General features: G+C 43.3%; 2 protein-coding genes across 2 annotated transcripts; both read left to right on the forward strand.

Annotated features, from left to right (window-relative positions):
- The first annotated feature begins 87 nt into the window (after nt 1-87).
- Nucleotides 88-6,085, forward strand: si:ch211-222n4.2 (uncharacterized protein LOC101885505 homolog). Its single transcript, XM_037484718.2, has 7 exons — nt 88-631; nt 1,329-1,376; nt 1,578-1,695; nt 3,059-3,254; nt 3,390-3,490; nt 3,603-3,662; nt 3,812-6,085. Exons 1-7 carry the CDS (start codon nt 340-342, stop codon nt 3,936-3,938), a joined length of 942 nt encoding a protein of 313 aa, XP_037340615.2. The 5' UTR covers nt 88-339; the 3' UTR covers nt 3,939-6,085.
- A 202-nt stretch (nt 6,086-6,287) lies between these two features.
- On the forward strand, nt 6,288-14,047 carry crkl (v-crk avian sarcoma virus CT10 oncogene homolog-like). The gene is made up of 3 exons (XM_037484719.2): nt 6,288-7,445; nt 8,041-8,515; nt 11,835-14,047. Exons 1-3 carry the CDS (start codon nt 7,135-7,137, stop codon nt 11,967-11,969), a joined length of 921 nt encoding a protein of 306 aa, XP_037340616.1. The 5' UTR covers nt 6,288-7,134; the 3' UTR covers nt 11,970-14,047.

Genomic DNA, 14,047 nt, shown 5'->3' on the forward strand with positions numbered 1-14,047 from the left:
TGTGTTTAATTGCGTCATCCACGCCGCAGCCAGTTCCAGAGATGTAAGGGGGCGGGACCTCACGGCAGCCTGTTGGTTGTCACGGTAACGTTGTGTGTGAGTGGAGCGCGTGTCAAATGAGTGCGCAGGTAGGTCAGGGACGGCTGGTATGGGTGAGCTGTTTATAAGCCACAGACTTTTGCAAACTATACTTCTTTGGCTGTTGCAGGAATAACACGGTTTGCTAACAATGCCAGTTCGTTCCATTTACCACGTTAGCATTAAAGTGTGTATTTGTTTCGGCCGTAACGTTAGCGTTACTCGCCGCTTTTGCTAGCATATATCTCAATAACGTTAGCCATGTCGAGTCATAACCTTCCACCGGTACGGCATTTACCTCACTGGACTCGAGTCGGGACTCTCGGGAAGTCTTGCTCTCCGCCGCATTTACCGGCGATCCACCAGCAACAGCTGCGCGTCCCGCCGCCGGCGAGCAGAGGGGCGACCCGGGCAGCAGAGGTGACCTGTCGCGGCGACGTGGACCCCCGCGTCGCGTCCATGCAGAAGAATATCCAGTTCCTTCAGCAACAACACACGGGCACCCTCCAGAAGCTCCACGCAGAGATCGAGTATCTCAGGAGGGAGAATAAAGGTGAAGACACCAGTGGAGAAGAACCCTGATGTTGTACATATTTGTAGTTTGGAAACCCACTAATTATTTGCACTTGATTTGTGTTTTCTTGACAATTAAAAGGGAATAAATCGCATTAGAGAGACTGACGACGTATTACAAATAATATATTTTTTGTTTTTAACGTTAAACAAAAAATAATGTGCACTGATTTGGTCTCTCCATTCGCTTCAGTTTATTTAAAGACAAATTATCCATTTATCCATCAATAGTCTTATTCATGTAAAAAAATATGTTACCTTATTTCATTCCAAAGAGAAAATTGTGAATGGGAAGTAAAAGAACCTATAACTTTTTTCTCCTTTTAAAAGGTGTCAACTTATTAACCTGCTATTGATTCTACGGGACACCATTTATATAATGAATCTAAGTTAATGAAAAAGACCTGTCCTTCTTCTGATAAGGTGCTGAAAAGACAGACATTCAATCTAGGTACCGGGGTTGCATAGCAACTCCACGGCAGTGATGGTCTCTCGGTGGGTGGTGAACAACGATCCAGTTTCCCATTACTGAACAGGTCACATGCTGTTCCATATAAATGCATCTCACCACCTACCGGGAGACTCTCAGCTCATCTGTCTTTGTGCAGTCGGGGGCCCAGTATGTGACTCCCTACAGTATGATGCACGCTGAAGCACTCTTAATGTGGATGTTGCAGAGTTGCAGTACAAGCTGATAATGGAGCCTCCAAAGTCAAGTAGAAAAGGTAAGATGGTTCTGCTTATGCTCTAATGCTAAAATCTTCCATTATAATTTATTTGTATATATATATTTTCACAGTCCATCACTGAACTAATCCTGTTCCTGTTCTAGTTATTGGTTTCTAATGCTAGGCCAGAGAAACTTGGCTGCCAAATAACTATCAATCATTTCTAACTATCCCAGCCTCGGGTCCTCTTTCTTCTAGGGATGACATACAGTCGGAGAGGCAATAGACCACCCACTCAGGGAAGTGAAGCTCGTACGGGCCTCTACCTGGAGGAGCCGCTGCAGGACACACGAACCGCACATGACCAAGCACTAAGGTGAATTTCCATCCAGCTCTCTGGTTCTTATTAGGTTCAAAAGTGAATGCTCGGGCCCGTGGTATTACTGCTGGCAGCTTTCTCTGGGAATCCAACACCACACTTGACTCTGCGCTTCCCAGGGTCCTGTCACCTGTCGTGACATAGTTGCGGGTATTCAAGGTCAGAAACACCCGGGAAATTGATCTACAGGTCTGGTTCACAGGAAAAAACTCTATTCGCAGACTTTCATGAGCGGTAATGTTTTAAAACTTGCGGCTGGGGCGTTTATTATGAGATTTACATCTGAAAATTTTTCAATAATAACTTAGCTCTATAGAATGCTACTTACTGTGTACCCTTCTACCGCAGAGGAAACAAATGTAGAGTTACAAATCCCTGAAAGCGAAATATTACACAGCACGGATTCAGATTTTACTGCATCAATTTCATAAATATTGTAAATATTGCATATTGCTAGAATTTAAAGGTCCATCTTGAATGGACATTAAGTGAATTTAGATACATTGTGCCTCTGGTTCACTCTTCCCGTAAACATGTAAATGGACTTTTATTTGTGTTATTTGTACCTTACCAGTAAGAAAGGGGGCGTATATTAAATCAATTGTTCGTGTGGAGTGCTTCTATCACTTAATCTACCGCTGAAAAACACAATTAATTAGAGGTAGTTTCCAAATAGATTCGTAAATGACTTGCTTTTACATGACCACCTCAGCTTTAAAGTAGGGCACCGATTAATTAGCGGCGGTAAAAAATCCAATAACATCTCATCTAATAGAATCTAAATCACTAAATCAGCTGTCCAGCCCAAAAGGAAGTTGTAGCAAAACATTGACAAGAATGTCTGTTGGTACAAGGTGAAGTCATATTGGAATAATATAATAAATAAAATTACATTAGCGAAACATAGATGCCGCTAAGAAGATATAAAACAAAGAGCAGACTATTCCCAACATGCCGTGGTACACCACAGCTACAGCACAGTGAGAAGAAAAACACAAGTTCACAAAGAGGTGTGAGGCATCTGGTTGACAATTTCCAATGGAAAATCTAGATAGCCAGTATATGTGTAATTACATGTCAGTCTGATCTTGTTTACCTGATTTGATGGAATGGATTTATTTTTACTCTAGCAAAAGAGGCATATGGAAGGTATAGGTGAGCTCTTAGCTCCAAGGAGCTTTGGCCATCAGATACATCTGATCTACTTGTACAACCACTGAAAGAACTCATTGGACTCGAGTCCAAAGAACATATTCGAGTCTCGATTTGTAACCTGTAGGTGACGCAACTAGGCGTTTACAACTAAAACTGCCCTTGACAGTTAACATGTTAATTTCCTTTGTTATTATCTCACTCGCAGCAGCAAAGATGGCAGCGATAGTCTGTGCTCTTCCCGTCAGGACTACGGGCCGGACGTGAAAGGGGGCCTCATCACCTCATTGCAGCCGCTACGCATCCACAGCAACCCCTCCCACCCACCGCGTGCTCCCACGCTACAGGAGTGTGAGGTCATCATCCGCCAGCTCTACAATGCTAACAGTTTACAGTCTCAGGAAGTAAGTGCCCCCCCCCCCCCCCAATCCACCCTCTTAAAATTAGAATACTACAATTTGTCTTATTTTCCCTTCTTTTTCTTCTTTATAGATATTTTGGTGAAAATGATTACATGAGTTCGTGACTTTGTTGTTTAGATTATTCGTGTGAAGGCGTTGCTGAGAGATATCGTTTTGAGCAAGAAAATCACCCCAGAAAACTACATTCTCACCAAGGCCTACCTTGTTGATGGTACCCGGTAAAGTGATAACATATAACATTTTGTTATCTTTACTAATATACTGTATAAAAGGTATTCTTTAAAAATAGCACAGTTGTGAAAAAGGGTATCTCTGTTTTGCACTTCTCAGCAAATCTTCTGAAGACAATAAACTTCCAAAGCTTGGTGTTCAAACATATCCGGAGAAAACGTATGTAAATCTGAGTAATACACCGCTCGGTTCTTCATAATAATGCATTTCGTGCCTTTGGAAACCAAAACAGAGGCTTTTTGCAGTGCCACACTTGACCAAGAGCCATATTGGCCCCGTCAGTTAAACCTGTGTTTTTGCCCTCCCAGGTTTGGACCCTCTCGGTCTGCGGTGGTCCTCCCGGCCCTCAAACAGAGCCTTAGCTCCAGCATGGCAGAGAGGCAGAGGAGGACGCGCGCTGTGCAGAGGGACCGCTTCAAAAGGACGGTGCATTGACAGGATGAAAAAAATAATCTAATCAACTGTTAAAACAGCTAACTGTTGAGAAAGTCCATCGGTGGACACAACCAAAGTAAAGCCTTTAAAAGCACATGCAATAAATTAAAAAGGAAGGACTTGTTAGCCTTATTTCTCCGACACTTTTTGTCTTGGTTTGTATTCATGTTGTATGGAGCGTTGTCCCGCTTTAACTGGCCAGGACGTTACCACTCATCCACTTGCAGTACAGCTTCACACAGCAATACAAAACTCTTAAATTGGACAATAAAAGCACTGTACTGTTATATTTTTTTCAGATTTCAACAACAAGGCAATTCACCTTTTGGCAATTGCGTGAACATTTCTTAGTGAGTTGGTGCATAGTCGTGAGAAAATACCAGATTCAAAAGAAAAGCTTCATTTTATAGCATAAATCCAAATGTAGCTTTGTGTTATTCTCAGCGTACTCAACTCAACACAAGTTATTTTACATGAACAAATTAGAAGGAATGAGCTGTAAAGCTCTACATTAAGCGAACCTAAAGCCGCATCTCACAAGGCCAGTTGTCCTATGTTTAATTAAGTAAATAACCGTGTGTGCAAACACTAGATGGTGGTGTTTCTGAAGAACGTCCCATGAGCGTAAAATCAAAGACTAAATATGTTTGGCCACTTACACTAATAGCTTACCTCATTTCCAAACTGATTGATATTCATTACTACAGAAAGGCAATTCTGTACATGATTACCCAAAGAATCCATACCGAATGCATGAAGGTTCATGTTCAATTGAATGGTTTAACCCCCATGCTTGTGAGAGGTCAACAGTATGCAGCCCTCACTATTAGCCCTCTTTCACTTTTGTTTCTGTGGAGGAAGAGGCCCTGTTTGTGTGGGTCCCTCCTATTATTTGCATCACTGTGTTGTGGTGGGAATTGGCAGGCGTGAGCCATTAAGGCCCAGTGGGTGCGAATCTATTAACATTCACACAGCGCTGCAGTGATGAGAGCTGCTCCGGACCAGCTGCAGCCTCGTGATGCATGCTCACTGAAAACAGAGGTAACCAGAGGAACAGAGCTACAGCTTTATATATTTTACTTTCATTAATTTGCAGAAGTTGACCCGCCACATTGGACAGCTTGTGCTCAATCCCAGTTTTCCAACATACTCTTTGGTATTGTATCCCTCTTTATACGCACTCCATTTAAATTCACACTCTCCCTTCCAGCGCATTGTGCGGTGGGTTGCGGAGTTCCAAATCAATTTGGCACAGTTCTGTGCCAGATGATACTTATGAGTTTAAAATGAGAGGAAGTTACAGAACAAGGGGAAATTAAAAAAGGGAAACGTGTAAAAGTGTTTACGGGTTGTGGCGCGTTGACTGAGCAAATATATTGTACCTCAGACATATGAGCCACTCTTGAGGCTAAGCTACTAAATAATAGTAGTATAATAGGGTATCAATCATAAATAGTGACTTGCAGCAGTATAATCGTTTAATAGGACAGTCAGGCAGCCGAGGAACCCCTCAATGACAATTGAGGTGCCCAATGTGATTGGGTGGGAAACTGTTGGCGGCCACGCAATTATCATCACACCGTTATTTGTAGGGAAGTTAAAATTGTAAACACATATTTAAGTAAAATGCAACTATTTACGCCACTAAATTTTAAATTAGTGTTATTACTTAGTTTGCACTATAAGATTTTAGAATTAGAAAAACAAAGAAAGGTTGAAATAATTACCCCCACAGTCAACGTCAACAGCAAAATGCTACTTGCACATAATGCTTCAGCATTAACAGTTCAATACTCAAACATTAAAAAGTAAGACTCATAGGAGCCACTTGACTGCATGGACCGAGGTTCCTAATCTGCTGCTACTTGTTGTGTTTTTAAATGCAGGACTTTCACTTTATGTATTTTTCTTCTGTAGTATTGCTACTTTCACCTATGGTTTATTTTGACTGAGATCTACAGGATATGAATGTAGAACATAATGTGGGATGTAATTGTTTGTGTTGTGTTTGTGTTGAAAGAAGTTGCACCATGATAATATTAAATAAATATTGAATTTATTGTAATTTATGATTTAATGAGTGAGCTAACAAAGTGAAACACATTACGCCTGTAGGGATGTGCTGCTCTAATAAAAACACCCGCAATGTCTTCTGACTTTGAATTCTGGTGGGTTGCCCTGGACGATGACATCACTGCTTTTCATACAAAATGTTCTGCAGCCGTGTGATGGAAACATGATTGACACTTCGTTCGACGACCGGAGGGGGCGTGACCTCGTTCCCCGACCACACCATTTCCTCCTCCTCCTCTTATAGGCGTCGGTGACGTGCGGATAGAGAGTGGGCCCTGCCCTCCTGCCGCCATTTTTTCGGTCTCGTACTCGTACTTCTAGCGGCTCGGGTAAGGGGGGGGTTCAGAAATAAGGGAAAGTAGAAAATACAAAACCGTTAAGCCGGTATCCCGGGTGAGAGAGTCCGGAGTACACGCGGTAGCTACGGCACAGCCGCTGCTGTGAAGTCCGTTTGTTGTGTGGAGACGTGTTGCGGGCCGCCATTTTTTTGCTGTGCTGCCTCGAAAGTCCGTTCCGACTCGAGAAAGGGAATTCAAAAACGCATTTCCATGACGTGCAGCGTAGCGTAAGATCAAGATACAAGCTAACGTTCATCATTTCGTTTCCGACCAGTGGCCACTTTTTTTTTTGGCCGACATGAGGATTTATCAGATGAAAAACGGAGGACCCCTTTTTCCGTTATCGTAAGTGACACTGCCTAAAGGAGATACAATCATTTGAAGAGGCGCCTGGTGTTTCTCGGAAGGCGGAACGAAAAGGGGAAGCTTCATCGATCATTTGTTGCTTTGCTCTCCGTCGATGCCGTTAGTTTTTTAGTCTTTTGGCCGCTCAAGCACACAGGGACCACATTATCTTCCGAAGTCGGATCAAGCCCGTCGCAGCCTGTCTCGGAACAGGGCAGGTTATTTTTGTTTTGTGTTGTATTTCATTTTTTTTTTTTTAAATCGGAGGTCTATAGAGCCTGCAGCATTGAAGCCCTCGCAGGGAGCCCTGCCCTGCACCTTCTAAATTATCATATTTACTCCAACCACACAAGCGCGTTTTAACGTATTGCCTAGTCGTATTTTTGTAATGTGTTTCCCCTTATTTTTGAATTAATATTATTATTGTTTTCACAACGGAAATGTCAACCGCTCGGTTCGATTCGGCTGATCGGTCCGCCTGGTATTTTGGACCCGTGTCGCGACAGGAAGCGCAGAACCGGCTACAGGGACAGAGACACGGCATGTTTCTCGTCCGGGACTCGTCGACCTGCCCCGGCGACTACGTGCTGTCGGTGTCGGAGAACTCCAAAGTGTCTCACTACATCATCAACTCTCTGCCCAGCAAGAGGTTTAAGATCGGCGACCAAGAATTCGAGCACCTCCCCGCTCTCCTGGAGTTCTACAAGATCCACTACCTGGACACGACCACGCTCATAGAGCCAGCACCCAGGTAGGAAAGCCTCCCGAATTCCCCCTTTTTAAAATAAACGACAACACTATTGCTGAGGGACAATCTGGCCCCGTAGACATGTTTTACAGCCTAAGACTGGCAAATCCGGGTTAAGTAGGTGGTCTATTTATAGCCAAAGCAACCCACTTTCTGTCAGACGTCAGTACCCTGCTGTTGGCGCTTTCTTCCACGCAGGCCCTGCCACCACTCATCTGGTGTCTTATTTATTTATTATTTTTTTAAAGCGGGTGTGTTATGTTCCCACACCTCAAGTATGGAAACGATCCCTAGCAGAGATGCTGGTGAAGTTTACATATTAAGGTGCTTGCATAGCTCTCAACTAGATATTACGTGATGCTACCTCACCGTTTTTGTGTCGGTCTGGGTGTTGCACGAAGTCATTTTTATATTTATGGATAGTTCATCCAAGCCTTTTTGCCAACTGCTTGCATATGCCACATTATCAGTAAAAATGCATGTGCAAGAGTTGCTTATTGATGCAGATGATCCAAGTCCCTTCCCCACAACTGTACAAATGTAATGCCAACCACATTGTGTGAGTCTTCACTTGGCCTCATTATTGTAATCTTTCAAGGTACCCAAGCACGGTCAGTGCTCCCATCCAGCCCATGGGTGGCCCAGAGGACAACCTGGAGTACGTGCGGACTCTATATGACTTCACCGGCAGCGATGCAGAGGACCTTCCCTTCAAGAAGGGGGAGATCCTTATCATCCTCGAGAAGCCAGAGGAGCAGTGGTGGAGCGCCAAGAGTAAAGAAGGACGTGTTGGGATGATCCCAGTGCCCTATGTGGAGAAGTTGGTACGACCTTCGCCACATCCTGGCCAGCCCCCCCATGGTTCTCGCAACTCCAACAGCTATGGGATCCCAGAGCCCTCCCACTCTCTCGTCCACGCCTACGCTCAGCCCCAGACACCATCGCCATTGCCCCCTGGAACGGCCGCAGTGTTTAACAGCCCTCTACCGTCCGTGCAGAACGGCCCAGTGATGGCAAAGGCCATCCAGAAACGAGTGCCATGCGCATATGACAAGACTGCTCTTGCTTTAGAGGTATTGTACTATTTGAGTTCACCTATATGTGTTCTGTCTTGTCATCTTTCCTTATGTTTTTTTCTGGCTGTCTAGGCGATGGCAGTGACTTGGTTAACTGTTCTTAAAATAATGCCTTAATAGAACCCACCTGTTTTAAGGGGTTCAAGTCTACGGCGGCCATGGAACACATTTTCTTTTGGTTTAAATTATCTAATCTTACTATGCACCAATATCCTAACTTCTCGCCCCCCAGGTTTACACCAAAGTCCACCCACAACATAATTTTCTATAATGCAAAAGTGGACAAAGGGGCTGAATGGGGAAACCACCCCCACTTCCATATGATAAACACTGTGGCGTAGAGAAATATGAGAACTACAATTTCTTGGAAAATAGTGACATGGCATATAACATGTTTCTATAGATGTATTGTTAATCAAACCACAAATAAGAAGCTAATTACATCAGTGATTCCTCAGTCAGTCCCCACCACTGGGAGTACTTTGCAGGAAGGAGAGCAGGAGACCATTTAGGGGAGAGGTGCCGTCTGATTTTGAGGGTTAACAATCTTTCATGTCATAGCATTAGCATAGATCACCTCCAACCGGTTGACCCCATTCTGACATAAGCCTTTCTCATTTATAAAATTGGATGCCCGTTTGAGCAGATTTTTTTTACTTCAAAAGTATATGGGGGAAAAGGATGCATATTTGAAATAATACTTTTAAAAATCCAATCCAATAAAATGCAACTTGCTGCCATTTTTAAACGTGTGATTGTGTCATAAGATGCTGCTTTTCTGCAGTCATGCTACAATTTAAGCTATTTCCTGTGTGGTCACACCAAAATATTCTTAACCCAACAGCAGCTACTCCTGACCCTATTTGTAGGGGGTTGTTTTTCATGTTTATCAGGCTTATTGAACTTGCTGCTCTTCATGTTGATTCTTCATGTGCTTCATGTTGATTCAATGGTGGTGAGCTGGTACTTGATAGCATTTATTGAAAGGGACGGAATGTCTGCCACATTTATCTTTTGGTCGGTTGTTTCCTTCGGTTTGTTTCTAAGGCCTTATGTCTGTGTAGTTTCTTTTTTTAAATATGACTACACTTTGACAATAGTTAAATACGTCTGGCTGGGGATTGTATTGAGACTGACATTGTTATATCTTAATTAATTAATGAATGAATGAATTCTAGTTGGGTTGAGTGGAGCGCCACTTATACCCGTAGTCTGGAGCTCAGGCTAGCTGTAGCACAGGCTAGCACCCATGCACTTCACCGCTCTATTGGATTTCCACAGAGTGCACTTTGGCTAACACAAATATGCTCTGGCTGTGGTAACATGTCTGAGCGTGTCATGTAATGCATAGCGTTCACATACTGTGCCTCAAAAGGCTCCACTCTGACACCGGGCTGAGCTGCTGCAGCCATGCCCCCGGGGGGAGAGATGAGAATGGAAGGGCTCGGTTGGTTGGCCCATTTCTGCTGCCATTCACTGACGTCACAGTGAGTCAGTGGAAGTAGGAAGTAAACCCGGCCACTACAGTGTGGGAGCTGTGATGCACGTTGTCCCAATGACTCTGAGATGAGGTCTATATTGGGACCATGAGTCAACCTGGTGATGGGTACTCATTCAGAAAGTTAAGCAGTGTAGTGTCCCCCTTTTGTGTGTGTGTGTTTTTGTTGTTGTTTTTTCCCATTTCTTTTCGAGTTGATATTTGCAATCATCTGAAGGAAATGCCTGATATCTGGTTCAGACGGACAGTAACTGGGTCAAGACCGTCTGAGTCTTCACCTAGCACTACCTTTTTATCCTCACAAAGAGACAAAGGGCAATAGTGTGCTCACAAATGAGCAAGCGTTAAACAACTGAAACAGAAACGTGACTTCATGTCTGTCCTCAACAATTCTTCATCAGAATGCATTTATTTACTCCTCTTTGTGTGTTAACTTGGAGATGCAAATCAGCATACATAAATCAAAGGGAATTGCCTTCATTCTTTTAGCCTGAGCTTTTGCATCGTGTCCGTACATGTGATCAGGAAATGTTGGGATTCAGTACTAGGTTAACACAATTTTCCACATACTTGGAATACTTAAGGTCTGCATTATTAACAATCAACCTATTCGGATATTTTAACTCCTTGAAATATGGGATGTATTTAAAATTGGACATTGAATTGGTAAAAGTTTAAAATAGCTTTAATTTTTTCTATAATAGCTTTATGTTTAGAATCTGTGTGAAAGCAGACTTGATGGAGCTTTTCCTGAGCGCAGCGTCATTGTCGTTCCGTAGCGCCGTTGAGGATTATTGTTACACGTAATGTCTCTGGCTGGGTGTCCTTGAAGCCTCGTTCACCCTGCCATCCTCGTTTTCTTTTTTCACTTTACCCTTCTAATCCTGATGAAGAGCATATGGCTTTAACAGATTGGGGTCACGCTCAGTGGCACGGACCCTTATGAGCGGCGTCACTGCTCCTCACTTCAAACCTTGGTGGGATCCTGCAAGTGTCTTTTATTGTTAAAATAATGCGTGAATAAATACTGTGGGTGTGGTTAATGTGTGCGCTTACAGTTGGTGGAGTTTGGAGAAAGTTATATTTAAAGCCATGTGTCAAATGCATTTTGTCTGCTGTTAAGGTGATTGTTTCTGCTACTTTTATCTTCTGTTTATTTACAAATAGTCTGATGCAACAGTAAATCACCAGTTTGAGGTTTAAATGAATAATTTGACCTTTTGTCTGTAGTTACCAACAATGACTTCATATATCTAGTGGTGTCCAAGTAGGCAGTGCAACATATTCAGTGTGTTCATCTTTGTGCAGAAATAGTGACTCGTGGATTTGACTGATTGGTTTGATTTTGCTTCTAATTTACCCGGATCATTTCGGCAGTCTAAATGTCACAGGAGTGAATCTTTTGCTAACAGGCTGGTGGAGTTGTGTTTACACCGTGCAGCGCAGGATCTTGTACGATGTATAGACAGGATCAAGTGGTGCGTTGCACGTCATGTGACCAGGATCAACCCATCATAGCCGGCAGATACTCTGTTTCCCTACATTAAATACACAGGGAACCAGGTCCCAGATTCAGGGCGCGACTAACAGACACTACATCTGTACCTGGGGGCCATTCCACTTGATTCCCCCTTGCCCGTCCTTGGACGCCTTGACATCAATCTGTCCATTAGGTCGGCCAGATTAAATTTTAGAAATGAATATAAAATAATCCCATTTCTTCACCACACTACCTTTATTAAGTTCTACCGTGTACGTGATTTCTTTTAATAAACTATTCTCCTCCTTTAACTCTGCACTCCATCCCTCTGCCCCCAGGTTGGAGACGTCGTCCAGGTTACGCGGATGAACATCAGCGGTCAGTGGGAGGGAGAGCTTAACGGACGGAGGGGTCTCTTCCCATTCACCCATGTCCGAATCATAGATCCCCTGAACCCGGACGAGAGTGACTGACCAAGGAGTTGGACCGGACCGCTTCGTCAGTATATCGTGTAGGCTAAATAGGCTGGCTGTGTCCACCTTACCCGCCAGCGTCACCACGGTTACATGCTTGCCTGCTTGGGGCTGTACCATGATAGCGGCCCCTCTGTTGTTGCCAGCCGTTGCAAGGCTTTCTGACTGTTTACAGCTCTTTGGACAAACTTAAAAAACAAAACAAAAAAAAAAAAAAAAAGATGAATGCCCCTCTTCTCCATGTTCCCTTTCCTGTGACTTGGCTCCAGGCGGAGCACTTTTCCCCCCCCCATTAGTGTCCTCTTTCTTCTCAGATCATTGGAGGTGCGGATGCGTGTTTGTGTACACGCATGTGAGCGTGTGTGTGCGTGCTTACTAGATATTTCCCCCCCCCGCCCAATTGTTTTATAAGTTTGATTGCCCTGAATATTATGTTTTTATAGTATTGCGGATTAAGAAGGTGTTGGTGTTTTTGTTACATTTTGTTCGGTAGGGAACAGTCCCTGTGGACTTTGGAGAGCACTGAGGCAACGAGGAGCTAACCAGCCAGTCAAATGTTTTTTTTCTCCAAACAATCAAGTCACTGTTGTACCTTAACTATCATGCGCACACACACACACACACACACACACACGCATATATATATTGGCCATGAGTTATTCAGGTGGAGTCTTTTTTTGTTACACGTTGTGTGCCAGGCATCGGGAGGAAGCAGGAGAGCGAGGTTTGTGGAAGCTCTACGATGTACCATGACATCATAGATCCCTCCTCTCTTCCACCTGGCACGCGTATGGCTGACAAGACTTATTTATATTTTGTTAATAAGACACAACATGGCCACGAGGGTTTTCATCCTTTTCCTATTTGTGCCACATGATCAAATACATTTTGGGACCTTAATGATGTATCGTGTTGGGGTAATTGTCCTCTCTGCTCCCTACTTTGCTGTCCTTTGCGTTATTTTGACGTGAAAGGACGTTGTTTGGAGAATAGTTGCTTTTTAGTTCCAACTGCACCAAGGACTAGAAGAAGTATTTAGACTTTCTGCATAGGAGCGCCATGCTATGAACAGGGTTTTCTAAAAGTGGCAACAGGCCAAAGGCTGTCCACACAGGTGAGAATCTCCAGTGTCAGTAAAACAGGTCAATGTCAGAGCTAATACCTTTTTTTTCAGAGAGTAAGATCTATGCATCGGTTGCATGCAATCCTCTCTTCAGTGTGCGTTTTTATTTTTCTGGTGAATGTTTCAGCCGTCTTTATGACTTGGAAATTTTGTGCACAATTTGTCTCTTTATGCAAACTGTCAGAGTAGTGGGGAAGCATATTTTGTTCTTACAGTCCTGCAACCAGTTTCCCCAGTATGAGCAGCCAATTAAGCAGTTGTGCATTGTTGCTCCCTACATTTCTGCTGTAAAAATGCCCCCACCTACCCCAAAAAATCTCTGCCCCTGTGGGTTTCCCTCCAAAACAGCTCAGCCATTCACTCAGAGTAATATTTTGCCGCTTTTAGTTGTTTCTAATTTTTTCTTTTTTTTTCCACCTTGCTAGTCTATTAAATTGTGCATTTTCTTAAAATGACTGATGTTATTAAATTTGTGTATCTAAGGTGACATTTACAAAAGGGAAAAATGCCTGCTGGTTGCCTCTGTGCATGACCTCTTGGCCGGGGGAAAGGCTCCACCTGGCCAAATGCTGCTTAATGCCATTTTATCCTTGTTAAAGCAAGGTTTATCTCGTTTGAATCCCTCCTGGTGTGTGCAAATGAGCCAGAGTGGGTTTCTCCTCATCAGACTTAATGAAATCTACTAATCAAGCAATACACCCAGATTATTTCCTTTTGTTGAGGTGAACTTGCTTCTCTTGCTTCAGAGTTGTTTTTGTAATGGCATTTACAGTATTACTGTGCTCTCTACTCATATTCTAGGAAAGCCTGTCTTTTACTTAAGAATGGAAAATTGTGCCTTTTTATTTTCTTATACCATTTCCATGTGTTAATATTTCCCATGGTTAACACCTGTGCTGGTATTGACCCTTTATGTACAGAACAAGTAAATAAAATTTACGTCTACTTCTTTAAA

This window comes from Pungitius pungitius, chromosome 18 (assembly GCF_949316345.1).
Source record: "Pungitius pungitius chromosome 18, fPunPun2.1, whole genome shotgun sequence".
Lineage (NCBI taxonomy): Eukaryota > Metazoa > Chordata > Actinopteri > Perciformes > Gasterosteidae > Pungitius > Pungitius pungitius.

Bases quoted from the DNA above. Each gene is read 5' to 3' on its own strand.
- si:ch211-222n4.2 (XM_037484718.2), top strand. From the start codon at position 340: ATGTCGAGTCATAACCTTCCACCGGTACGGCATTTACCTCACTGGACT. The intron at 1,377-1,577 runs GTAAGATGGTTC...TCTTTCTTCTAG, and splicing joins TCCAAAGTCAAGTAGAAAAG to GGATGACATACAGTCGGAGA. The intron at 3,663-3,811 runs GTATGTAAATCT...TTGCCCTCCCAG, and splicing joins CAAACATATCCGGAGAAAAC to GTTTGGACCCTCTCGGTCTG.
- crkl (XM_037484719.2), top strand. From the start codon at position 7,135: ATGTCAACCGCTCGGTTCGATTCGGCTGATCGGTCCGCCTGGTATTTT. The intron at 7,446-8,040 runs GTAGGAAAGCCT...TAATCTTTCAAG, and splicing joins CTCATAGAGCCAGCACCCAG to GTACCCAAGCACGGTCAGTG. The intron at 8,516-11,834 runs GTATTGTACTAT...CTCTGCCCCCAG, and splicing joins AGACTGCTCTTGCTTTAGAG to GTTGGAGACGTCGTCCAGGT.